Source organism: Mustela nivalis, assembly GCF_964662115.1.
Source record: "Mustela nivalis genome assembly, chromosome: X".
In the NCBI taxonomy this organism is placed as follows: domain Eukaryota; kingdom Metazoa; phylum Chordata; class Mammalia; order Carnivora; family Mustelidae; genus Mustela; species Mustela nivalis.
Genome location: NC_139040.1, coordinates 126,430,139 through 126,456,000, shown reverse-complemented (window position 1 = coordinate 126,456,000; position 25,862 = coordinate 126,430,139). Strand labels below are relative to the sequence as shown.

Below are 25,862 nucleotides of genomic sequence, written 5' to 3'. Positions count from 1 at the left end.
GGTCTTCCTTCCAAGTCCATACCTTACCCATCACACCACCCCATTCTAGACCCTGGTTTCCAAGAGACACTGTTTTGTTCTAACATATATTGCGGGCTTCCTCTGCTCTAGGCATGACAGTGAGGTTTATGTAAAATATTTTATTTTGTTCTCCCAAGTGTCTATGCAAGTAAGTACATCGTTAGCTCTGTTTTTTGAACAATAAGCAATGTACCCAAGAATTACATGTGTTTACACAGCCACATGACTGTATACTTATTTGTGTATTTTCCAGAACTCGTCAAACTTACTGCAAATGATTCCAATGATAATAAAGCATCAGGCAAAAATACCTTCCTCTTTGCAGGTGAAGGAAGGGAGAGGAGATTCTTCAGGGAGAAGGATGTGGCCTTAAGCTTACTGTTAAAAACTTATCCTCAGAGATGTTTTCTTTTACTCTGTGTATCATAAATCCTTTCAGTACCAAATGAAGAAAATTCAAATACAGGTTTAACATAACTTACAAATACTTGGAAACCATATTTTTATCGCAAGGGGACTTTAAACATACACTGCAGATTGAAAGAAACACAAGCAGAACTGCATTTTGAAGGGCCCAGTTAGAACTGGTGAGACCCCATATAACCAAAACATTTTACAAGACATATGTCTGACTCACCCACATAGTACACTGGTCTGTGGCAAAACGTCATAAGGTATAGCTATATTTTAGATTAAAATCTAGCCTGGAATTATTGTGAACTGGTTTGAATTACTATATAGGGTTGCACAAGGGATGTCATGTGAGATAACAATAAAAAAGAATGACTAATCCCGGGGAATTTACAGACATCTAGCAAATTCGATACTGTTTTCTAATAGGCTTGGAATGGTGGTGCAACGGTCCTTTTCTGGGAAGCCCTTCTCCAGCGCTTGGGTGTGGGGTTGGTGTCCCAGCTTTGGGCATGCTGGGCCTCCCTCCGCCACCAACAAACATTTACATGATTGGAATTCTCTACTAGACTACAAGTTCCATGAAGAAGGAGACTGTGCCTGTTCATTTATTCAGCATCTATGAGCTTATTATTTGGTGGCCTGTTAAAAAAACCTACATGCCACTATCGCTGGCTGGAGTATAAATGAAACAATGGGTACGGTGGGTCTCCCAAGTGTCCCTCACACGGTAGCACGAAACCCACGTGAACACCACTCGTTGAGACTCAGTTTATCAAAATTCACACCATTCAAGCCAACAAAGTGCAATATAGATCACAATACTGGTTAGCGTCCAGGTGGATAAAATAAAATATGCTGTAATAACTGGTTCTGCTCTTATTTAGAAATTCTCTTACAGAATGTTTCTTCCTACAGAAGGATGAATACCTACACCATTATTATGAATTCAAGTTTTCATGCAGGGTTTGTAGTCGATCACCAGTCAAGCAGCTGACAAGAATTTGTAGAGAATTAATGATCCGCGAGCCCCCATGGTCAGTCTTAGGTGAGTGATGGGGTTGTATGAGCGAAGGGCTCTGCCTAACCTTAGGCGATAAAATCCTTGATGGAGGGAGAGTATGTGCTCAGTTGACTAGACAATTAGGTATACACTGAAGTCAGTAACGGCTATGGGTAGAATTGTGCCCCATCTCCCAATTCACATGTTGAAGTCCTAACCCCCAGGACTTCGGAACGTGACCTTACTCGGGTACAGGGTCACTGCCAGTACACTTAGTTATAATGAGGTCATACCAGAGTACAGTGGCTCCTTCCTCCAATATGACTGGTGTTCTTTATAAAGCAGGGAGATGCAAACACAAAGACAAGCACACGAGGAGAATGCCAAATGAAGAGACGAGAGGAGACAGCCACCTACAACCCAAGGAGAGAGGCCTGGTACGCAGCCTCCAGAACTGTGAGATAGTAAGTATCTGTCCTTCATGTCACTTTGTGGTCCCTTGTTACGGCGGCCCTAGCAAATTAATACAGTGCTAAACACTAAATTCCTCTCAGGGATCAGGGTTTCTCAACCTGGGCGCTATGGACATTTGGGGCCGCATAACTCCCTGTGGTGGGGGTCCAGCCTGCACAATGGAGGGTGTCTAAGCATCGCCAGCCTCTATCCACATCAGGGATACACCATGCAACACACACACACACACACACACACACACCCCTTTTCAATGGAACCTGTACTATATCGGCTACTATTTTCAAAGAAGAAACAAGTTCTAGAAATTCTAAGGAAAGAGAAAAAAAATGTCTAGCCAAGTATCCACTAACAACTTTCCCAAATGCAAATAAAGCACACGACTTTCAAAATTATGGAACCTTACAATCTACAAATGAAACCCAAGAGCAAAATCCCTCTCCTTTACCTCCAGATGAAAAGGACGACGCAGCAAGGTGGAGCTTTCATTGGAGCCTTTATCAAATGATGACAAAAGTCCAGTGGGACGCCCCATCGAAATGGGCATAACACAAATGAATGCCTGGAGCCAGCCTTGGGAGTCACAAATGCAAAACAATGGCTTGGACCTTCACCGTCAGCTAACTTGAAGTGGGGCTATGCCAAAGTTGAAGGGCAAGGAAAGGCCAACTCTTCTCGGTTTCTGTATTTTTATAGGTATAACTAGAGAAAAGAAGCAAGAGCCCCAACATTGTATGCTGGGATGGAAAAAAATGGAATTACTGCATTGTAACTCCTTGAAAACTCTGTAATACATTCTACTAAATTCTCTTCTACATTCTATGGTTCACGAATCAAACTTTTAATCCAGACTTGAGGATTGAGAACCTTCTTAAAATTCAATTAAAATGATACAAGCAGGTCCACATTATGCCATGCTCCACTTAGAGATATGCATTTGGCAGGAAGACTTCTTTTTATCTTAAAAGTGAGTGCAGGAAATGCTGGTTTCATTTTCTCTTTGCTTCAATATTTTATGAGTGCCTCCCAATGCCTAGTGTCTCACAGCACCAGATTACTGACACGGCACTATTTCAGATGACATGGAAGATTTTATTTGCATGAATCCTACGTGTTGGAATTTTTATGCCCTTATTTTTCTTTTGTGCCCGGAAAGAGAGTTGTAATGTACAAAAGTATATTCCAATTCTTTACATAGGCACGTGTATATATACTGAGACCTAATACGAGTAAAAGTGACCCCCAAAGTTTAAGATTAGTGCGAGAAATAACTGTTCTTCATAATCACTGAATTCCCATCTTCAAATAATGGACCTTTTTTTTTTTAAGGAATTTCTTTTTTTTTAAAGATTGTATTTTTGTTTCTTTGTCAGACACAGAGAGACCAGGGCGTGGGGGGTGGGGGGACACACAGGAGCACAAGCAGCGGGAGCTGCAGGCAGAGGGAGAAGCAGGCTTCCCGCTAGCAGGGAGTCTGATGCAGGGCTTGATCCCAGGACCCCAGGATCATGACCTAAGCCGAAGGTGGGTACTTAACCGACTGAGCCACCCAGGCACCCCCAAATAATGGACTTTTACTAACACAAGAGCAAACACATTTTCCAAAAGGAGACACCTGCATCCTTACATAGCCAAATAAGTGTAGCACCTCTACCATCTTCTCAAGGAAAGTACCCTCACATTTCTCCATGCTTTATATTTCCACATCATCACAAATCTATTTCTGTCCGAGATGCTAAAGCCACAGAAAAAGACACAGAACACATTCAGTTGTTCAGACCAAACTAATAATTAACAGAAAATACCTTTCCTTGCTTTTGGTCCTTTCGATATGCTATTACTTTCCTCAAAAATTAATGTCCATGTTGTACTTGGCTTTTAAATAAACAAAAAGCACATATGTTCATAAATATGTGACAACCAAGATATCACAAGACACCCCAAATGTCAATATATTCTTATGATCTTTCTATTCTAACTTAAGTGGTGTGTTTTAGGACAAACATGCAGTGCTAGCAGGTTACCTGTTTAAATGCTCATAAGCACATTTTGTGAAATGATGGTAAATAAATGCTCAAAAACATATTTTGTTGAGTGGCTGTAAATGTGCTTTGGTGTACTAGGTGCTGTTTATATGCTTCTATTTCTGTAATTAGAAGATAAAATATACTGTACTGTTAACTGTCAGGCCCTCTGGTGACCATATCGACAACCGCTAATCCACAGGCTTGATCAGACAAATGCGTAGGGCTCATAATTGAAGAGTTTCATTTTCATCACAAAAGCCTAGAGCATGATAGCATGTCCTCATAAATTTGAAGACGTTCTGTAAATCATTAGTAACTCCTTTATGATAGCCCACAAATAATGAGCAGAACTTGGCTACCAAGTTTAAATATCAAGTCTGAAGGTTGCTGAATACTGAACATCAATCACTGGGGTGTTTTAATGATCGGTCATTAAAAGGCAGTGTTAATCCAGTCAAAGGAACATTTTGAGGGGTAAGGAAAGGACCGCCGTCCACCACATTCACATTTTGGAAAACAAAAAACACCCACGTCCACTCATCTTAAACATTCTGCCGGCAACCGAAAAGGGGCGGAAATGATCATCCCGGTTTCTGAGACAGACTGCCATGTCAGTTTCCGAAGAATATCAGAGGCACAATTCCCACACGCGTTGCCTCTGCTCTCAGTATGTGTAGAGGTGTGCTTTCGGCTAGGGCTGCGCACTACGCTAGAAAACCAGTCGGCGTCCGTCTCCCCTTGTCCCCAGCACCTACATCCTCGGGCTTAACTTCCTCTCCAAGTTCACAGATGGGTACCAACAGTCCTCAGATGCTTACAAGTGACAGATGTCGCCCAGGTGAGGCTTTTGTTCCCCAAGTGACATTCAGAAGCCAGATTCACTCAGCTCACCAATTTCCCTCAGCATCTCAAGAAAGAGCCCGACCACATCGCAGGTGTGGTCCCTTAATCCCAGCGTCACAGAACAAACTCTGAGCTCCCAGTAAACACAAGCACCCATTAGCGCGCTGAGGAAAAGTGATAGGAACCGTTTGAGAGAGGGGTCGATGCGCCCTGAGTGGTAACACTCTCACTCACGTGATTCATTTTTTTGTTTGCTCAACAACGCGGTGTGTGTTTTTCCTGAGAGGAAGGGCTTCGATATATATTTACTCAAAGCTCTTAATTTATACTTCCTTTCCTTTTAATTGGCGTCTTGTGATCTAAAATTAACCAGCGAGGGCAGTATCTCACTATTAGAGCAAACTCTCGGCTGAGTTTGCCGTAATTAGACCCACCATCGCCTGAAGTTCGACAGACATCTGGAGACCTGACTTATTTCTTCCCTGGTGCATTCTATCCATATTTAGAGAGTGAGATTTTTAATCTGACATATAGTCATATTAATTATCATTCCCCGTGCTGGAGTTAGGATAATAATTTCATGTTAAAAGTGAAGTTCAAAGAGCCTCACCTGTGACGTTACCAAAGAAAAAGCCTACACGAAAAGGAATTCCTTGCCCAAACCCGAGATGGTCAGAGCACTCTAGCTCACCAATAAGCCGGATAACATTCACACAGGAAATACAAGGTCACATGTCCTCTAAAATCCCACATTTGCTGTAGGCATTCCTCCCTCTGTCCTTCTGTTTGTGCGAGTAACTGGATACAGGTACAATTCGGGTGAAATTAGCTTTCCTGAATGAGTGAAGAAAATAAATGCCCCCCAAATGCCCAAAGTCAGATTTTTATCTGCTATCCCTTCTTTCCTTCTCCTCGCCCCCTGCCCGCTCTCCCCCTCTCTCCCTCAGAGCCCCTGCAGGGACTGAAAATGACCCAGATTTAAATTCGCCCTCAGCCCGCCAACGCTAACATTACAAGCAGCAGTCAACTCTTACAAGATACCCTGATTGTGCGACATTTGCAGGCTGCCAAAAAAACGTGCTAAAACTAATCAGATAACAAAGGTGAAGAGAAAACCTTCACCTGCCGTGCAGCTAGCAGCGAATACACGTTTTATTTCCATGACATTTGCTGGCACAAAGGGGCTGGCTTAAGGCGGATAGGACTAACCTTCAATTTGTCATAGCGCTCGCTCAAAGCTGCCACCTGATGATCTCGGTGCCGCCCAACCAGTTTACACAAGGCACAGATTAACTGGTCATCGGTCACACAGTACATATTCACCTTCTCATCCTCGTGCTCCAGGCACATCAGCCCCCGGATGTGCGAGTCCGGAATTGGCTCAATCAGACGATGGCCCGTAAAGGGCTTCTTGTTCGGGTGAGTGGCTTTCAGGCACTCATCACAGTAGGACACTTCACAAGTGACACAGGTCTTCACAGCGTCCTGGGCAGGATCCTGGTCACAGAACTGGCAGAGAACTTTCTCGGCGGAGGTCATGGTGTTGGCGTCGAATGCCCGCTCCCGGCGGGTCTCGCTGGGGGAGTTGGGCCCACTCACGGAGGCTTTCTGGAACCTGTCGATGATGTTCTGCAGGGTGACGTTGCGCTTGAGTCCGTCTAGACCTCGCTGGCTGAGCGTGATGACATGTCGGCAGGTGGGGCACTGGAAGGCGGTGATGGACTCCACAGACTCGTTGGTAGCGCAGTGCGACACCAGGATGCGGTGGGCGCAGCTGAAGCAGAGGCTGTGTGCACAGGGCAGTAGGAGAGGGTCCTCAAAGAGCTCCAGACAAATAGGGCAAGTCAGCTCCGACTCCAGTGTTTCCATCTTCAGGCGAAGCTCTCCTGGGTCATCAGCAAAATCCAAGGAAGCTGATCAGCTATCTGGAAACAGAACGTAAGATTTGATTAGGCGCGAGGGGGTCAGCCATGGGGAGCTGTCAGCTTTGAATGCATCTCAGAATAATTCCAAACGCGGGTCATGGGAGGGTAAATGTGTGTACATTCCAAATAATTCTCTTTCTATTCGCTGGGGGAGTGAGGCGGGGAGAAACACCCTAAGCCAGCGTACCAACTAACATTTTCTCAAAGTTCCTGTCACCAAAAGCAGCAAAAAGCAAAACAAAACAAAACAAAAAACCTCTTTTTTTTCGCAATTTGGTTTGTTGAAAGGTCTTACTCCAGACTGGCAAGTTATTGAAACTGTAATTTCCATAATTTGTATCTAATCACAATAATCTCATTGTGTCACGGCCAAGTTTTACCTTGTGTGGAGAATTAAAATGTAGAAATGTTAATTAACAAGCTAGAGTCTTTCATGACTTTGAATTGATGAACTTGCATGTGAATAAGTTTATGCTTCTGAAGGACTTTTTACTCTACGATACCACAGCAGGCTTCAGAGAAGTAGAAAGGCGCTTCTTGTGGAAATGGGCATGAAATGTGCATGAAATCCAACGCATGACTTCAGCGGAAATGATAATGCTTAAATAGGGGATGTCAGCTTCCAAAATATATTCTTGCGGAAAAACACTGACTTTCACGGAGATGACTGTGATCGAGGCGATGTTTTCTGGCATGCCTTCGTTACTCTCCTGAATAATTCTATTGTTTAATCCTGCAATGGGATGTGGGTGGGCAGAGCGAAGCAGAGAAAAATATCTGCGGGCCTTTTCAGTGGCTGTGGTGAGCCTGGGTACCAATGACTAATAACGATTTAGTTAATTAGGACAAGGATTTTCGTGGCTTCAATATTCATTTGAGAAGTTATTAACCAGGCTCACGGCTGCAGTGTAGGCAGCAGGATAAATAAAGTAGTCACGTTACTCTGGGGAGGCTTGAAAGGGCTGCTGAGGGACCCCGTGCAGCCCTCCTGGCCCAGAGAGTTCCATCAAAGGCTTGTCCCTATAGCCAGCGACAGGCCGGGCCGGCAGGAGGTCCAGCCTCACACCCAGAGCCCTGTTGGCCTGGGGCTCGAGCTCCGCCAGCTTTGAGCTCCCCACCAGGCTTGCCTTCGGGTGGCCCAGCTGCACGCTCCCCATGCCATGCAGACGGGCTGCTGCTTTTGTGAACCCTTGCCTGCCTTCCCTTCAAAAAGGGCAGGAGAAAAGAATCGCACACAAACCCCGCTTCATTAACGGGGAAGAGGCCTCGCGCTCATTAGCAGGCCTGGGAACCAAACCTCTTTGAACCTTCTCCCTCTCAAGACCATTAGCCGAGGTCTGCGGAACTGCGGGCATATTAGATGCAGCCCAGTGCCGCCTGTGGGAGAACAGTGCAGCTCACCCAGGGGAACGCCAGGCTCCAATCACTCTCGGGGGGTCAGGGGGGTTGGGGGGGTTCGTGGGCCTGCTTGATGGGAAGGCTTCACATCCACAGCTACCGTTCAGTGATTCCGACAATGGGCCTTTTTGTAGTCACACCCCCATTTATTTACAAACTCGCGATTTCCAGAACGTGTTGCCCCTTTCTGAAATAGCATCCCTCAGAAATACCACGTGGGGCTTTGGTTAAGCTAACGCTCATCTTGCCATCAACCGAAAGAACGGCAACTGATCATTAAAAGTGTCAAGTGCGTGCTGAGTTTGTTAAAAATTAAAGAGCTGCTGGCTTCATAGAAGCCTGGTATCTTAAAGAGATCTTCAGCCATTCGCGAATATTAACTACACGAGAGAGAAGAAACAGGCAGCTGAGATTTGAAATATGAAAGCTTGCTCACGTCTTCACAACCCGCAGCGGCAACCGCCGGGCTGCTGTGGTATGAGACCTGCCATCCCCACTTGGTCCTCCCCACCCCTTCCACGACATGGCTTGGATGAAATTGAAAGGGTCTACCTATTAATCATTATTTTGGCTAATCATGGAAAAATGGAATTTTCACTAAATTGAATTTCTTCTCTCTTCCCATCGGAAGGAAGGGAAGAGAAGAACTTTAAGGAAGAACTTAAATTAAAGGGAAGCCGTCGCCCTTTGGGTCTGCTTTGTTCTCAGGTGCACCAAGAATGCCTCCCAATAGATCCCCACATGGGGATGAGCCCCAAAGGTGTCTGGAGAGTGGGGAGGACTGTATTTTTCTGCAGGTGCCAGGATGCCATCCCAGTGTGGTGCAATCACAATTTCTAGAGGTGATTCCCCTGCTGCCCCCACTGGAAACGCTGACCTCTGAGTCAAGAGACATTAAGAGAAAAAAAAAAAAAAGAGAGAGAGACATTAAGAGAGCTGGCCCGAGAAGCCGGAATCTGGCACTCTCGCCATGCCGGCTCTATGATCGTGGGCCAGCCAACATCATGCCTCACCTGGGTTATCACAACACCTTTCCGAATGGCTTCCTGCCTTCTGCTCCTCTGGCCCCCACCCACAATCTTTTCCTCTGAAGCCGAAGATCCTGTTAAAACGTGACCGAGCCTGCCTCTTCTCTGCTCTCCCCTCCAGGGGCTTCCCATCTCACTCAGGGAGCAAGTCAGCAGAATAAAACCAGCCCCAGAAAACAGACTCAGCCAGTGACCTCATTTCCACCCACGCTAGCCCTTGCTCTGCTCCGGGCACACGGCCTCCTTGTGATGCCTGGAACATGCCAAGCACGTCCCATCTCCCCCTCCCAAAGCTTTTGGAATCCACAGGACTCTCTGCAGCAGTGTTACCTCCTTGTGAACCCTACCAAGATGGCCGCCTACCCCCCACCATCGCAGCAATCCTTCTCCCCCCCGCCCACCCCACCTCTCTCTGCCTTCCTCTGTAACTTTTGTCATCCAACATATTCTAGTAGTTTGGCCACGGAGCCATCATCACTCCCCGCCGCCCCACCAGTAGAAGGTAAGCTCCAGGATAGCAGAGACTTGGCTTGGCTCTTTGAGGGATGTCCTGCCAGCGCCCGGAACAGCGCCTGCACACAGTGGGACTCCAACATGGGTCGAATGACTGGGGAAAAGAACAGCCGTCAGGGTTAAAAACCTTCAAGTATACAACACCCCGGAAACCCCTTGATCACGGAAACCCCTTGCCACCAACCGGGAATGGGGACAATGTACAGCTCAGACTGCTGCTGGCCCATGGTTTGTAGTCGAGAACAGGGCATGGAGTAGAGTGAAGGGCAAGAGCCAGTCAGAGGATGACACGCAGCTCGGCTACTTATCAGCTGCGTGGCTCTGGGACAGCGTCCACAAGGATTCCCTCCAGTTCCTTCTAGCACTCAGTCCGAACAATCCGTAAGCGGGACAGTCCTTAGTCGCGGGCTGCACTTGAGCCCCGGCTCCTGGGAGGCGCTGGTTGCAAGACATCTTTTCCAGAAATGTTCTTACACAGACTTGTGCGGAAAGCCTGATCATGTCGATGTTTTCATACCCTGCCTTCTCCTGTCCAACCCTCTCTCATTCTGGATGTCGCTGAAACTGTGCTCTTCTCGTTTTCCTCTCCCTAAGCCCTGCTGACTTCTCCTTCCAGCAAAGCAGAGCCTGGGTGTTTTCTGAGGGTCTGGCCCTCCATCCACAGGCCATCCAAGAGGGTCAAAAGGTACAGACGTCCAGTTGTAAAAGAAAGAAATCCTGGGGATGTTAATATACAGCACGATGGCTGCAGTGAATAATACGTTGTATACAAATAGGGAGTCAGGTTGCACACCTGAAACCAATGTAATGTTATCTGTCAATTATACCTCAATTAAAAAAATCAGCCATCCAGGTTGTTCATTTCTCATACAGCATCTCTGAGAATGACTCCTAGGCTTGTCCCTCCCAGGGCCATCTCTTTCCAGAATTCCGGCTCAGCACTGAAAGTTCTCTGTTTCCTTTCCTAGAAGTTCCAAGGGTGCGTCTCCTGGGTTTCATCAGCTTCCCTCCCAAACCTGTCTGCCCTACAAGCCTCTGGAGTCTCCTCGCGGTGCTTCTGTTCTCCTGCTCACTACAAGTCAGAGACTTGCCTCGTGAAAATGGGGGAGACGAGCGCACCATCACATGGCCTCGGGGGGATCACGAGGGCCCTCCCGTGAGCAGGGCCAGGTGCTGAGATGGAGAAAAGCCTCGATGACCATCGCTGGCTTTGAACAGGGAAGCGCCATGAGTCAGGGAATAAGAGCCATTTCTCTAGAAGCTGCAAAAGGAAACAGTCTTCCCCAGAGCCTCCCAAAGGAGCGCAGCCCTGCAGGTGCTCTGCCCTCCAGTGTGGTTTAAGCCGTTTTATCAGTGGCCATTTGTCCCCGTGTCCACAGGAGGCCACGCACGCTCCTTCCCCCAAATCCAAATTATTAGCCAAGACATGTGAGGGTCAATCCGTCGTTCTCCGATTGGGTTCCTTCTCTCTGCCTCTAGCTTGATCCAGGTCTTCTTTCCCGCATTCCTAGACTATTACCAACCCCTGCCACACACCCAAACAAAAAACAAGCAACCACCTCCTCCTCTGATTTCTTACCTCCAATCTTTTTGTCCCTCAAGGTTCATCTCTGCCACACGCTTCTGGTACCAGGGTTTCTATCCATCACTTCTGTTAAAGGCCCACATGGTGAGCGGCTAGCTGGCTCCCTGCTGGCCAGAGTATGAGTCCTGACGGATGCCCTAGCTCCTGGTGCAAGCATCTCCCGAACTGCTTTTTCAACCTCATTCTCACGCGTGCACCTCCCATCACAGGGACCCAGGCGACGGGACCATTTGCTGCTCCTGGCAGCTGCCTTTGCGTTTCTCCCAAACACAGATCTTTTTTTTTTTTTTTCCTTTGTGAGGTTTTTTTGGGTTTTTGTTTTTGTTTTGTTTTGTTTTTTGGCTCCTGTATTACATGCTTATTTTCTTGTTTTTGTTTTCTGGGTTTTTTAAGCTGACGGCAAAACCTCCTCGAGGCCTGAACCCTGGCCATGGTTGTATTTGGAGATTTCAGAATAAACCAAGACTTGTTTTAGAAGATGGTTATAAATAGTGTGACATGTCTTAAATGTTTACAATTAAAGTAAAGCTTTGAGCTGAAAACCACAAAGGAGTGTAACTACCATATTTACAAAACAACCAAAATATTCATTTAAAAATACTATTTCCTGGTACACAACAGAGTGATCAGAAAGGGGACCCCGGTTTAAAATTCTGGGGTTCATCCCCTTCTCTTCAGTAGAGCTGGATCGGCTCCGGGACCAATATAGGCAGGCACACGCCAACGCAGACACAAACACAAACACGAACCTCATACGGACATAACACTCATCGTCTAAATTTGAGGCCGATGGTAAACGGGTGGCCAGAGGCAAATGACCACCTACTCCTTGAAATCCCCCATGATAAATCTGGATGCCAGAGGCTTGTGCCTTTTGGGGTTAGGAAAAATTAATCAAGACAGAGATGGATAGCCGGTGGTGAGGACTGCAGACATGATGGGTGGGACCTTGGCACCCAGGTGATGGCTAAGGTGAACCAGCTGCCTGGGCAGATGGTCTCTTACCCACTCTGGGCTCTAGGTATCATCACCTCGAGGTAGCTCTCATCCCAGTAGGAGGACTTACCTGGAGGGAGAAGGAAGAGCTTTCTTTTGTCCAAAGTGTGGGATCTTGGGGGAAATGGACTAAAGGAGACAGTGCCCGGTAGAAGAGGCAGACACCAGGACTTAGTGGAGATACAAGGTTTGGGCCTGAGAAGGGAGATGGCGAGCTCAGGCTGGATGTCTTTATGGATCAGTGTTCTCAGCCAGCGAGGTGGATGTGAAGAGAGTTTGTGGCTGCTGGACTCATCTTTTCTGCCCCCTCCTCTGAAGTCAGAGGCAAAATCATCATCCAGGCAAATCCATGCAAAAAACCCATTCAATCCCCTGCCTGTGCTGTCACAAACCTTGCCATCATCCTACTTGCTAGCTCATGTTAGAATTTCACAACTTTATTCTGTGTAATTTCCCCTCACTTCTGCTATGACACCGAGAAGATAGCCTGTACCTTGAAGCCCTAGGAAGATGACATACATTGCAAGGTTTAACTCGTGGCCAAAGTCAGCGAGCGAGTCCAGGTCAAAATCCCAAGAGTATGTAAGTTTCACCCACACATGCAAGCGATCAAGAATCAGGAGTCTCCAGACCTAGTGCAGTCTATTAGTTCGATCAGCCACTAGAATAAGGAGATCCCTGACTGTCAGCATGCCATCCAGGAGTTTCTTAATTCCCAATTTCTCTCAGTGAAGTTTTGACATTTTAGTCATAAGGCAAGCCCATCTCTCGGTGCTTCCCTGCAGCTACTGTATGTCACATCTGCAGACTCCACGAACAATGATCACTTTTCGGATTCGGAGTGCATGAAAAAGAACATGCATTCCAGCCACCAATAATTTTACTTTCAGTCCCTCACTCCGGATGGCTCTGCAAGCCATCGCTATGAGGGAAATTCAGGAGCCACTAGACCAAGGAATAAACTCGGATACCGACACTGGGTGGCCGGTGGTCAGCTGTTCTTACCAGGTGGCTTGCTGCCACTGCCCGGATGATCACCAGGGCATTTCCTCCCCCTTTTTTTTTAAACATATCCTCTGGGGTATGGAAACTAAGCTTGATGTTAAATTTACCAAAACAGTACCGAGACAACAAACACATCACCAAAAACCGTACAAGTATTACACCAGATCACATAAAAATGGTATTGGCAGGGGGAGCCACAGACAGCATCCCAAATTCTATGAATAAATTTTCTTTAAAGAGTCCTACATTTCAGAGCCACAACCAAGTCAATTTCCTATTCCCTCTCTTCACATGGGTAATGAAGACTTAGCTGGCTTATTGCCATTTGGATTTTAGCTCTGAGATGATCCCTATTACAGAACCACAGGTGGAATTTTTTTTTTTAAAGGACCGTGGAATGATGTGTTTCTCTTATATCAGAAGAAATATGGACTTTCAGAGGACTCGAAACTTTGGAACTGTGAACCTCTGGAAATTAACCTCAGCTTATGAGGCAGAAACAATAGAAACTGGGTACTCTACTCAAGACAGAGTCACCACAAAGAGAGTATTTTAAATAACACAGTACAAGTACTCAATGTCTGCATATTTGGTCATGGGTTAGTATTTAGCTCTGAGTTGTAAAAGCCACAGAAGAAACACCTTCCCCAAATGTTATTTTACCGATCAGCACCCTGGCTGATCTGGGACACAGGTGAGTCAGTAAATACACAGTAAAACAGGGCCACAGCTGTGACACAGAGGGGAGAGGGAGAGCCCACTGAATTTAGTGGCACTCTGAGAGAGTGGAAATTGACTGCCACAACAGAGGCTACCTCCTACCCCGAAGTATGGCAGAGCAGAGTCAAAATGCGAAGTGGCTCTCAAAGCAACAATACAAATAACACACTAGCAGGAACAAGTGCAAAAGTGATCTGTAACTTTCTACAGGCAACGCTTCTGAAACAGTGCTGTGGCTAACCTCCGACTGTCAGAGCACTCAGATTCGTTCCCTTAATCAGTAACGGATGACTAAGAATTTCTGCCAACTGAATTTTAAGGGACCAGAGGGACTGACTGGGGAAAAAAACCACCACAACCACCACCACCACAACAAAACGTGACAAGCAGATAAGCACGGAGGCACTAGCCTCAAGTTTTAAAGTAACTAATTAATACAATGCATGTTTTTAATAAGTTGCCACTTCCTCTTTATTTTGAGGAGTGCTGGAAGTTAAAAGGTTTCACTTAATACCAAAAGTGAGAAGCAGGGAAGATTTTTAATTTCACCAACCCCCACCTGGTGGAATTCATACAAATTGAATTAAGCCGTTTGCAAAACCTCCTCTCTACTTCCACATCTGTCCATAACGTGCTCGGTTTTTTAGTAATTGGATCTCTAGGATAGTCTTTAAAATAATCACATACTCTCTTGACCACGCAACCTGATTAATAAGGAATGAACATTCCTGAAAAGAATCACTTGGAAGCACAGCAGATGTCTTTGGGGATATGAAGGCTTTAATGATAAAAATTAAGGAGAAATGGGAGCTAGGTCACACTGTCTGGTTATTTTAATTGAAACCCAGTCTTCCAAATTTACTTAACAGAATGCTTAAATACACCTTCTGGAGTTCATTTATACATGCAGACGAGGGAAAAAAAAAAAAAAGGCACCAGTGACAATGCAAAAAAGCAATCCTGATTTCTCCAGGACCAACTGGCCCGAGTCCACTCTGCCTTCCCAGCACAGACACCCACTCGACAGTCTCACGAATGCAATCGGTCCCACTAAAAGACTAGTAAATAGGTTAAGAACAGGAAACAGCACACTTGTCCTTACTAGTTCCCTTAGCATCTCTCCAGATTCTTACAGAGATCGTCTCGAATACCCACCAAAGGACTGGACCCTAGTTCTTGTTGAAGAAACATCGCCGTAAGCAGAGGATGGGGACCCACGAAATGACAGACAGGCCACGGAGACCAGATGGCGGGTGGCAGGCAGTGCCGGAGCGGTCCTGTGTGTCTGTGAGAGCGTCAACAGTGAAACACAACAGGAAAATCGACGCGACAATTCCAGGAAGGCCAGCTCCACCTCATCCACCCCGCCAGGCTCGCCGAGTTGAAGAATCAAAACTCCCTCTTGCTTTCCAACTGCCTTTTCCAGAGAGCCCGGGAGGGCTTCTCGGGGCCCTCGCCCACTCAACGTTCGACTCAAGCCAAATGAAAAGGCAGCTCGGGGCAGATTAATACCCACTGCCTAGTCCCCAAAAAAATAAAAAAGATGACTTGGCACTGAGATCTATACCCTCCTTGCTCACGGGGACCAGCAGTGGGTCAGTGCCCCGCAGCTGAGTGCTGGGTGCCAGGTTTCCATACTGCCAACGGGGAAGTCCTGTCCGGTTCCCGGGGTCAGCGACGGGTGCCCACCTCCCTTGCGTTTCAGTCCTTTTGGCGGCCTCCAAAGCACACGATCACACTATGCTCCAGATGCCAGGTTGTTGGTTTTTTTTTTTTTTAATAATACACTGATTATTTTGTGTCGATCTTCTGAATTAAAATACAATACCTGGAAGGAGTTTTTTTTTTAAACATTACATCAAGAAGAACGATCTCGCATACAGACACAATAAAGTGGTTGTTTGTTTCTTCCCAAAATAGAGATCTAAATTGCAATCTATCATCCTGATAAACAAAAGAAAATAGATGTGTATGAAATACATACAGATGGCTCCACACACAGAAGCGATACATATACACACATACATACATGTGTATATTACGCATGCATATAACATATCATATAGACATATGTCTATGTATGCGTATGATGCCCACACATACACCTAAGAACAAATCTGTGATGGGTGTCCCAGATTTCAGCTTCCAGAATGGCAGAGAAAGAGTGAATTAAGAATGGAAAGTAATCTTTTAAACACTGACTGTCTAAAGGAAGAGGAAGTAGTCTTCCCAAAAGGAAAAAAAAAATCCTACCCTGTAGTTCTCTCAAGGATGTTGCTTATCACCATGCAAGACAAGAAAGTGCAACTAAAGGAAATTGTCAGGAAAGTGTAAAAAAACCAAATCAAACCAAAACAAAAAAACAGGCTGATTGCAAACCTGCACAATTCACGTGCAAACCCAGACATCTGGCCCCCACCAAAGGTGTGTAAGAGCTTCTTGCTAAAGCGGGAGCAGGAGGCAAAGACCGCCTCCTCCTCATCGCCTGGCGGGAACGGCGTGACTCCCACTGTCACGCCATTGCAACACCTTGCGGTAGACCAAAGCATGCTTCACATGTTTGGACATAAAAATGCAAACATATACTCTCTTGCCTTAATCATAAGTTCATTTGTCTGCTAACAATAAACAAAGGGATTACTCAATTTCACATACAGATGGTTTCCCAAAGAAGTCCTCACTGAACACAGAAAAGACACGCATACATCAAATAGAATTTGAAAAAACTTTTCCATCATGATATGTGAAAGCACTGCTTTGTTAAAACAACATTAAAATTGTCAAAATTTCTGTGAGACTTGGCTAACTTGTCCGTGTTCTGGAGCTGTGGGGGGAAATTAGCATGAATGTCTAGATTTAAAACACCAGTACACAAACACGTACTTCACCCCTCAAAAACAAAAGAGAAGGATAAACAACAACCACCTTTATAAATCTTCCCTAGAGCCCAATCTGACAACCTGTACAGGAGATTTCCCACCATCAGAGGGTCTAATACATTTCATGTCTTTTACCGTTGATGCAAAGAAAAAAAAATCCAGCATTAAAGGCAAATGGAACCTATTTTATATTCAATTGCAAATGACTGATGTCTCCCCCGTCTATGCTGTACCAAGTGTCAGGCAAGAATTTGGTGCTGAAGGCAGTGATAGCGGATGCCAAACAGGAGGAAGACAGCAGGTACTTGTGACACCCAGTCTCCTAACAGAAGTCGAAATCGCCTTTCCTGGAGAGCGGACCGCCACTGTGATGCTGGTGGAAATGGAAGCCACCTCTGATTCTGTACCCATTCATGGAACCACTCTATGTCGAGACGCCTGGGGGGGGGGGCTCAGACAGTTAAGCATCTGCCTTCGGCTCAGGCCATGATCCCAGGGTCCTGGGATCAAGTCCCGCATCGGGCTCCCTGCTCAGCAGAGAGTTTGCTTCTCCCTCTCCGCCTGCCTCTTCCTCTGCTTGTGCTCTCTCTCTCTCAAATGAATAAATACAATATCTAACAGTGTTTTTAAAGAACTACTCTATGTCTATATAAAATCCCATGTATGGCCACAGTGGAACTGACTTCCATAGTCCTACATAAATATGCACACGTATATGTGCACACACCTCCACACACACACGTATCCGTATACAAAAGCACCTTTGCAAAATGACTCGGGACACCTGACGGAATTCACTGTTCACAAATCCCTCCTGCATAAGAGAAACGTTCCTTCCTCCGCACCAAAATGGAAACCTGTACATAACTGAGATATTAACACTCCCCACAAATGCCTACTCATATCTGAAAAGGGTTACCTGGAAAATAGCAAAATGACATAAGAGGTCTAGTCTCGGAAGGGCAGACCGGTTCGGCTGGATTGTTGCAAGATCCCACCTGGAGAAACGCCTGCCAACTGGGAAAACTTTTTCTTACTTCATTCATACCGTACCCCTCTAGGAGGCCGAGAAGGTGCACACTTTCTCCTTCCCACTTATCCACCAGGAGAAAAATGCATCGATAAAAGCTGCTGACAGTGGCCAGTGTGGCATTCCGCCATTGTTCTCTGAGCACTGAAGGGCTGACGTTCAACGGCTCCACGGCATGCACAGCTACTCCGGTCCCATTACTCACTAAGTCATGACAATCACATAGTAGCTGATTCCTATTGTATGGACCGATTGGGAAATTCTCTCAAATACGATGGCCCCTTTCCTCAAAGGAAATTGCTTTCTCTCTCAGCTTCAAAGCTGGCCACACACAAAACCTCAAGTTCACAATGCCCTGAAGCTACATTACAATCTTAAAAAAATACAGAAAAGTAAGCTTTATTCACAACTCCCAGTTAACTATTATGAAGAACTTGCTCTAAACGTTTCCCGTGATCACTGAAGCCCTGCAGTCGGGGGACGAAGTCTTTTTTTTTTTTCTTTTTTTGAAGGCGACAGAAAGAGGAGTGACTCTTTTGTTCTGAATTGTTATTGTAAAGCCCACAGGAGAGAAAGGGAACACGGGAACATGGCAATGAAAAGGACAACAGGGCTGACACCAGACAACAGGATATTGAGGACGGGTTCGGAACAGCGTGTCCTTGCAGAACACAGGCAGGAGGCTTCTTGGGAGAAATTTGACCAAAAATTATTTTGAGAAGATTCAAATGCTAATGGATGAATGAGAAGGAATCTTAAAGTCTGGGGCAGTAAAATTAGGTTATCATTAAAACACATGCACACACATGCGCCAAGTATCATATAAAATTAAAACCGCTCTCAAATCACATTAAATCACTCACTTTTCAACCCATGATCCACTTTTTGACATTTCTGGATCTGGTTTTGACCCATCTGAAATAAGATACTGTTTTTTGTTAAGTAACTCAGCTAACTTAGTGGACGTTTAGAAGGAAACAGAATTTTTTTTACAAAAAGAAAAACACATCTCTCCCCATGCAGAGCCTACTCTTACACTTGAGATATAACCTTTAAAGAGAGATTTCAGGAACCCCCAGGGAAGCTATGAAATGGGTTCTTTGTTGAGAAACCATCATCTCCACCAAGTAACTCACAGGAACGTTAACAACAGATCGGTTTGGTCAAGGCCACTCTTAGCACCTACTTGTTTTCTTCTAACGCAGATTCTGCTGAGTTGCTAGTAGGGCAACTCTTTTGGTGAGACCGTCAGAGTTCATACGGTTTATTGGACTCCCCACATTATGAGGTAGAATGATCATTACTGCAGCCTAAGCTTTTAAACTAAAGCTTTCGAAGAAAACATCCTGTCTTGTGCTGCCTCCAAAATGGCTCGCCCTTTCCTCTTCTCTGTTCTCCCGCTGCCCTGCTTCCTTCTCTTTCCCCATCCTCTCCTTCTGTTGAAAGAGGAAGGGGAAATTCGTGGGCTTTCCTCTGCCACACAATGCATCTCATCGGGCTTTCTCTAGGATACGCTGGCAGAAAAGGTGGGGTTAAGCCCTGAGTTCAGTTGGCCCAACTACCCTTGGTCTAGTTTTGGGGTGAGACCATCAGGGTGGTGTCGTGCCAAGAAACACGTACCTTGAAACCAGATAAACCCGAGTTCAAACCCCGGCTCTGCCATTTCCTGACAAAGGAGGAGAGAAGCCAGCTACTCGACATATCTTCTACTCACAGATTCTCTTCCTGTCTTCTACAGTTTCCTTATCTGTAAAATGTGACAACAAGAGCAATCTCGAAGGGTCTTCCGAGGGTTAAGTGAGGCAGTTTGAAGAGCGCTAGCAAAATTGTAGCTCCCACACCCTCTTCCCCTCTTGTCCCGAATCTCCTCTTCCCACTCTTCTTTGAGTACATTAATGATCTGTATTTTTTGTTGGAAACTTCTTCAAGCCGCTTTTGGGAGCGGGGAGGAGAGCAATCCATGTATTTTTTAATAACATGCATGGAATGGCTTCGCGATGAAACAGTATATGACTAATAAACCAGCATTTCTATTATTAACGTCAATTATTCTTAAATAACTGTCTTCATGTAGGCAATCTGCTGTATTTCCCAACCATCAACATGCCGTGCTTCATTATCCCTGGGTCTCCGACCATGACCTGGATAGAGTCCTCCGTTCTCTGTTCCTTACTGTCCCAGACGAATCGTTTGCCAGAATTTTTGATTTTGCAGGAAATCAGAGACCCTGGCATGGGTGGTACCAGTGAGACTATCAAGAACAGTGAAGGGTTTCAGATTTTTCCTACTTGTGAGCTAATCAGTTAGCCTACCAGTTTCATGGATTTTGGCAGAAGACAAGAGACCCGCGAGTCAGAGACAAAGGATGTTGTTGGTCGGAGTGCAGCAGGCCTGGTGTGTTTCGTGTGTTCACGTCAGTTCTCCTTGTCCCCCAAGTCCACAGAGTGCCCCAGTTGTGCACCTCATTCACAGGGGATTTACAACACAGCTGAGAAACCCAAGCTTAGGAAACCCGATCTTTTACAATGGACACACGCAAACCTGCCTGACATTTGCCCCTGCAGTTATCTTTATTATAATGGGCAGCAAACAAACCTGCTTTCTACCCTGGAGGGAGATGGCCTATCTCAATCTTCCAAGCGGTTTACTATACAAATACATATCTTTGAAGAGACGGTCTGGAACAAAAGCCATCAGCACCTCAGCTCACAAGAGGTACAGAAACGTGAGAGGTCCCTGGAGAATTCTTTCCCAACAGACACAGCTCCTGTCCCCTCCTGGAGAGCTGGCACGAGAAATCACATCACCACTGGGCTTCCCAGTAGTTAGGGCAGAGGCAGTTGACTTGACACTGAACGACCGTTGAGCCATCCACGGAAGAAGACCGGAGGTAAAAGCCCACGAGAAAGTGCCCCACACTCCTCATCCCCACCATGCTGTAGTATCAGGTGATGGACCCTGAAAGGGAAAGCTGCAGGGAGCAGGCATGCCCCACCCCCAGATTCTGCCCCAGTAAACAGAGCCCTTAGTGACTTCCTCATTAGTACCGGATCAGCCTTCACCCTTAACCAAAATTTATTTTAAGAGTTTGGAAGTATAAGCTGGTTTTGTTAATTCTATGATATTAGAAATCCTATATGTATGTTAAGGTGACTTTCTTTAGCTCACCTTTTTTTTTTCATTTTTTCTTTTTCAATTTTAGAACTATTTTTGGAGTAAAGCCAGAATGTCATTTCGCCGAATATTTGTTCATTCAACGGGTCTTTTTGAGGTCTTGCTGTGTGCCAGGCCCTGTTCTAGGCACTGGGAATGCATGGATGACTATGAGAATGAAGGTCTGCCCCGGGAGGGCTTACCTTTCCATGAGGGAAACAGAAAATGCACCAGGAAGTGGGTGAGAAAACACCATCATTTCCAAGAACCAGACATAAAATGAAAGAAACAAAAGGAAAGCCACGATAGAGGATGGAAGGGCGGGCGAGATCTACTTCAGCTCAACGACATTTCTACTCATACCTGCGCAGGCTCTCTTGCTATTTTGGCTTTGTTCCTCTGCTAATAAACAAGCAAACAATGTCTTAATTTCAGTTTAAAACTTTCCAGCATTTGGGCACAGAGTTTCGATTATTCCTCAAATTGTTAAATGGTCAGTGACAGATTTCCTTAAGGGATGATTTCTTTTTCAAGGACGATTAAAATCCAACATTTACCATTCCTTACACAGAAAGACAAAGTGGTAAGTTATCGGAAAACAGCGACCTCTTTATTTATCTTAGCAATCAAGTTTGAGAGAAAAGCCACGATCACATGGTGGACCAAAAAAACAGGAACTATGGTACTTAGAATTCCCCGCATGTCTGAGTGTTTGATGGCAGGATATTAGCCCAAAGTTGAAAGCAACCATGGACATGCAGTTAAGGGCACAGGAAGGGTGTGAAGGAAATTAATAGACATTTCAAGAATCATTGGTTTTTGCTTTGGCCTCTCTAGAAGAAATTTCAGGAAGGGAAAGTGGTGGGTTAACAGCGTGGGGCTTCACGAACAGGTACAGACAGGGCTGCACGCCTGGAGGGTCAAAGAAGTAGGGAAACTAGGAAAGCCCCCAGCCTGGGAGCTCTGCTGAAGTCTCACGGACAATGACAATAACAAAAGGTATCTCAAAAGAAAGAAATCCACCAGCTAGGTAAAATGGCGTGATTTCTAGAGCCGGTCTCTTCAAAGGGCTGGAAGGGAGACACACCCCGGCAGGAATCGGCAGGAATCATGGGAGTAACAAGTGGCCACTGTGGCTCAGCAGAGGCTGAGGGATGGGTCTGGGAAGTCTTGGTGGCGGGTGTCAGCCACCCCACAGTGAAACCAGTAAGCAGGTTTAGGAAAAGACAGGAGGGCAGGCAGAGTGCGTGTTATGACAAGAGAAGTTCTCGGAGAGCAAGTTAATCCCTGCCCAAAGACCATTGGTCTGAAAACCAAGATTGCAAATGTTTCACTGGAGGCTTGACAAATCTCGAGAAAAAAAATAGTAAAAAGAAAAAAAAATACCTGTAATCGTATGAAAACCAATCCCACAAAGGCTGGGAGGCTTCTGGTGTCTTCCTAAAAACACTCTCAAGGCAGGCTAACCTCTAAGAGATTTCTCTTGCATTACCCAAATGTTTCCCATTGTAACTTGGAGAGAAATTACACGGTAATTGATAAAACCGGAAATCAAGACATCCCCTTGGAATTAATATCCAAAGGTATGATCACGGAGACCCGACGCAAAGATTTGTTTTTTGTCGTGCAGCTCCAGTTTCTTATTTGTTTGGTGTTTGGGATTACTTTAGCCATAAAGGAAAAGAGTTTTATTTTCAGCCAATGAGTGTGCACTTACTTTATCTTGTGCATTTTATTCTCTCCTTGAGTCGAATTATATAAGAAAAAAAAGGCTGGCTTTTTTTAACCTAAGTGAAGGGGGAATTGAAAAGCTCAGTACTTGAGATACAACCTAGGGCATCAAAACTCACTTAGGGAAAAAAAACCTAGCTTTAAGAACAGTGAGCTGTCAAGGTGGCTGAGCCGCCTCGAAGCGGAGATGTATTTATTTTGATAATGCGTATGGATGTGAATTGGAAAAAGCATCACAATTATGGGAGAAAGCATTTTATGTTTGGAAAAAAACAAAAACCCCACTTCTTAATGTCTGCTCTCTCATCCTTGCGGTGAAGACTGCCGGTCAGCCCTCGCTATGAAGCGCCTTTAGCTGGTCCTAATGGAAATCAACAGACACCTGATTCAGGCCGCTCTGCGGAACCGTTCTGCCGGTTGTCTGAGTCTGTTCTTTCTCTTACAAACTCCTCCAAGCGGCTCACTCTTGTAAATGGATGCAAATATTCCGTTCCCCAACGCCATTCATTGTCGCCCTCAGAGTGGGAAATGCCCTTCTCCTGGGGCGCTGGGCAAAGGGGGCAGGACGGCGGCAGGGTGACTTCCCAGAAGGGAGCTTTGTTGTGCCCGAGCCACCAACTGCCAAAACATCATGGTCCAAATAGGGGCGCTCTGATCGCCCGGCCCGCCCCCGCCTATCAGCATCCAGAAAGCAATTCTTTGCATGGGTGCTTCTGCACGGTGATGCAGACTGGCAGCTCCGAGGATTAAACTCAGGTCCTTTATGCACATTAGCCCCCTGGAGTGTTGAACTCCAAAACCTCTATTTTCTGCCCAGTCTACCCGTATCTCACAAAGCCCCAGTTAGCCACTGTGGTACACAGCCTTTCTTCCATTCTGGGTTATCAAAAGAAAACAAAACAAAACACCAGACCCTACAACAATAGGATGGACACGGTAATGACGGGAGAGTTTGTATAGGCCAGCGGGCGGATTCCAGGTTCTCTCAAGGCTGAGACTGGGAACCCATCTACTTCTTTATCATTCAAACTTCACATTCTCATCAGCAGAGGTTCGCTTACAATGGCCCACGTGATCAGCTGGTTGAATGAACACTGTGTGTGCTGTGTGTGTGTGTGTGTGTGTATCTCCATTAAAAAATGGCTCTCAAAACCGCTTAATGAAAATCGACACCAGTGCCTTCTTAATCAAGCAAAATTTCCTGCTTAGCAACTGCACTAAAAAAAAAAAAAAAAATAGACCATCTGGCCTCTCTGGTATTTGGGGTTTTGCTCCTCACTTCCTGGTTATCTTTAGCAACGCATTATAATTTCACTTATTAAATTATTTTTACCACGATGAATTTCCTTCTGTGAACTACTTTGAGAAGCAGAGGAGAAAGCATTGTTCTATTTCGAGGAAACTACTCCTCAGTTCTAAATGGCAGGTTTGAAAGGGGAAAAGAGACCTTGAAAGAGGAAGCTGGAAGTCCAATCACAGTGAGGCCATGAACTACTCAGATTTCTTTAAACGTAAATACGTCTGCCACCAAGCTCAGTCTCCCTCTCTCTCCTTCTCTCTCTTTAAATTCTCATTGAGAGAGAGAGAAAGTTGTAATTTAAATCTAAAAAGAGTCACTTCTGTCCTGCTCATCCAAGGTGTTATTGTGCTAAGCACTCTCCAAAAAATAAGGCAGAAAGTGGAATTCATTCCTGCGTAAGAACGAAGATTATAATACAAGTACAATCAAATGTGAATTGATTGCAATTCTCTGAAAATGAGAGAGTTCTGGTTAATTTAATTTTCTGGTTAACTGAACCTCAAATAGAAAACCTTTTTTTTTTTTTAAATCCTTGTTGAGAACGTTCCTAAAATGCCTGAGCCCCGTTTTACTTGCCTAACTACAAACCACATAATGGGGGTGAATGTAAAGGTTCTTAGGTAATTTCTCAAATTTTGTTTCTTGAGATCATCACTATAAAGATCTTCTTTCTTTTCATCTTAAGAAGAGGGGAGTTCAGAGATTGGCTTGACTGTAAGTCTCCATGACCACTAATTTTTTTTTTAAAGTTTTATTTATTTACTTATTTGTCATAGAGAGAGAAGCGAGAGCGAGCACAGGCAGACAGAATGGCAGGCAGAGGCAGAGGGAGAAGCAGGCTCCCCGCCAAGCAAGGAGCCCGATGTGGGACTCGATCCCAGGCCGCTGGGATCATGACCTGAGCCAAAGGCAACTGTTTAACCAACTGAGCCACCCAGGCGTCCCCATGACCACTAATTTTTAAATGAACCCGTGATACTGCCTTCTTCCTTGCCTTCCACAATCTCTTGGTTACGGGTAGTGTAGGAAACGGGTTAACAGAGAGGTCTGACTCTTTTGGCAAAATTCAGGTAAGCTAAAGGTTTAGGATGGTTGTGTGTTCAAAGAAACGGACTTTAAAAATCCTTTGTATACCTGCTAGGTAAAAGTCCATAGTGAAGAATTTTAACACAGCGCTTCCCATTTTACTGATGCAAATTAAAGACCACGTACGTTCCGTTGATGTATCTATTTAAACTCACTAAGAAAGCACTAGGATTTAGGTTTCATAGTAGAATATGATGGCAGCTCCGAATTGGCCCCAAATGTCCTCCTTCCACAATGGGGCCACAGCAAGTTCACCGTCACAGAACTTGACACTGGGCCACCAAAGGGCAGGAAGCCTATTGTGAGACTGGAAGGCTCTTACTGTTGGGCAATACTTTGACTCAGTACCGGTATTATTGTTGGGTGAAGACTACTGTGGAACGAATTCTTGCACTGGGCAGGAGATTGAAAAAACGTCAGCTAAGATCATTTCCCATTCTAAATACCAAACCATGTACATGCAAAGATAAGACCAAGCTTTTTGCTCCGTAAGTAGAATCTTTCTAAGTAGAATGTCTCTGTCTCTCTCTCTCTCCAACACACCTCTTTTGGCGGGGGTGGGCGGGGGACACAGAGTGGCAAGGGGCGTTACAATGCACTCCTCCTCAAAGCAGCACTAGGGCTGCTTTCAAGCAGCTTTCAAGCCTACTGAAATCTAATCATTTGCCAGGAACTCTGTTAGCTACTGGGCACACGGCAGGATTTTCATAAGGATTTCCATAAAGGATTAAATGAAA

The 25,862-nt window shown here is 45.4% G+C and overlaps 1 protein-coding gene across 4 annotated transcripts in view; it reads right to left on the bottom strand.

Moving 5' to 3' along the window:
• MID1 (midline 1) overlaps positions 1-25,862 on the bottom strand; it is a 338,502-nt gene that overhangs the window by 98,258 nt on the left and 214,382 nt on the right. For 2 of the 4 annotated variants that reach the window (XM_082717123.1, XM_082717122.1), the window contains exon 2: positions 5,986-6,701. In XM_082717123.1, the coding sequence (XP_082573249.1) occupies positions 5,986-6,645 (660 nt within the window). In that variant the 5' untranslated portion in view covers positions 6,646-6,701. Of the gene's footprint in view, positions 1-5,985; positions 6,702-15,101; positions 15,281-25,862 lie in introns of those variants that run through there. The other 2 variants (XM_082717124.1, XM_082717125.1) reach the window with 2 other exon arrangements.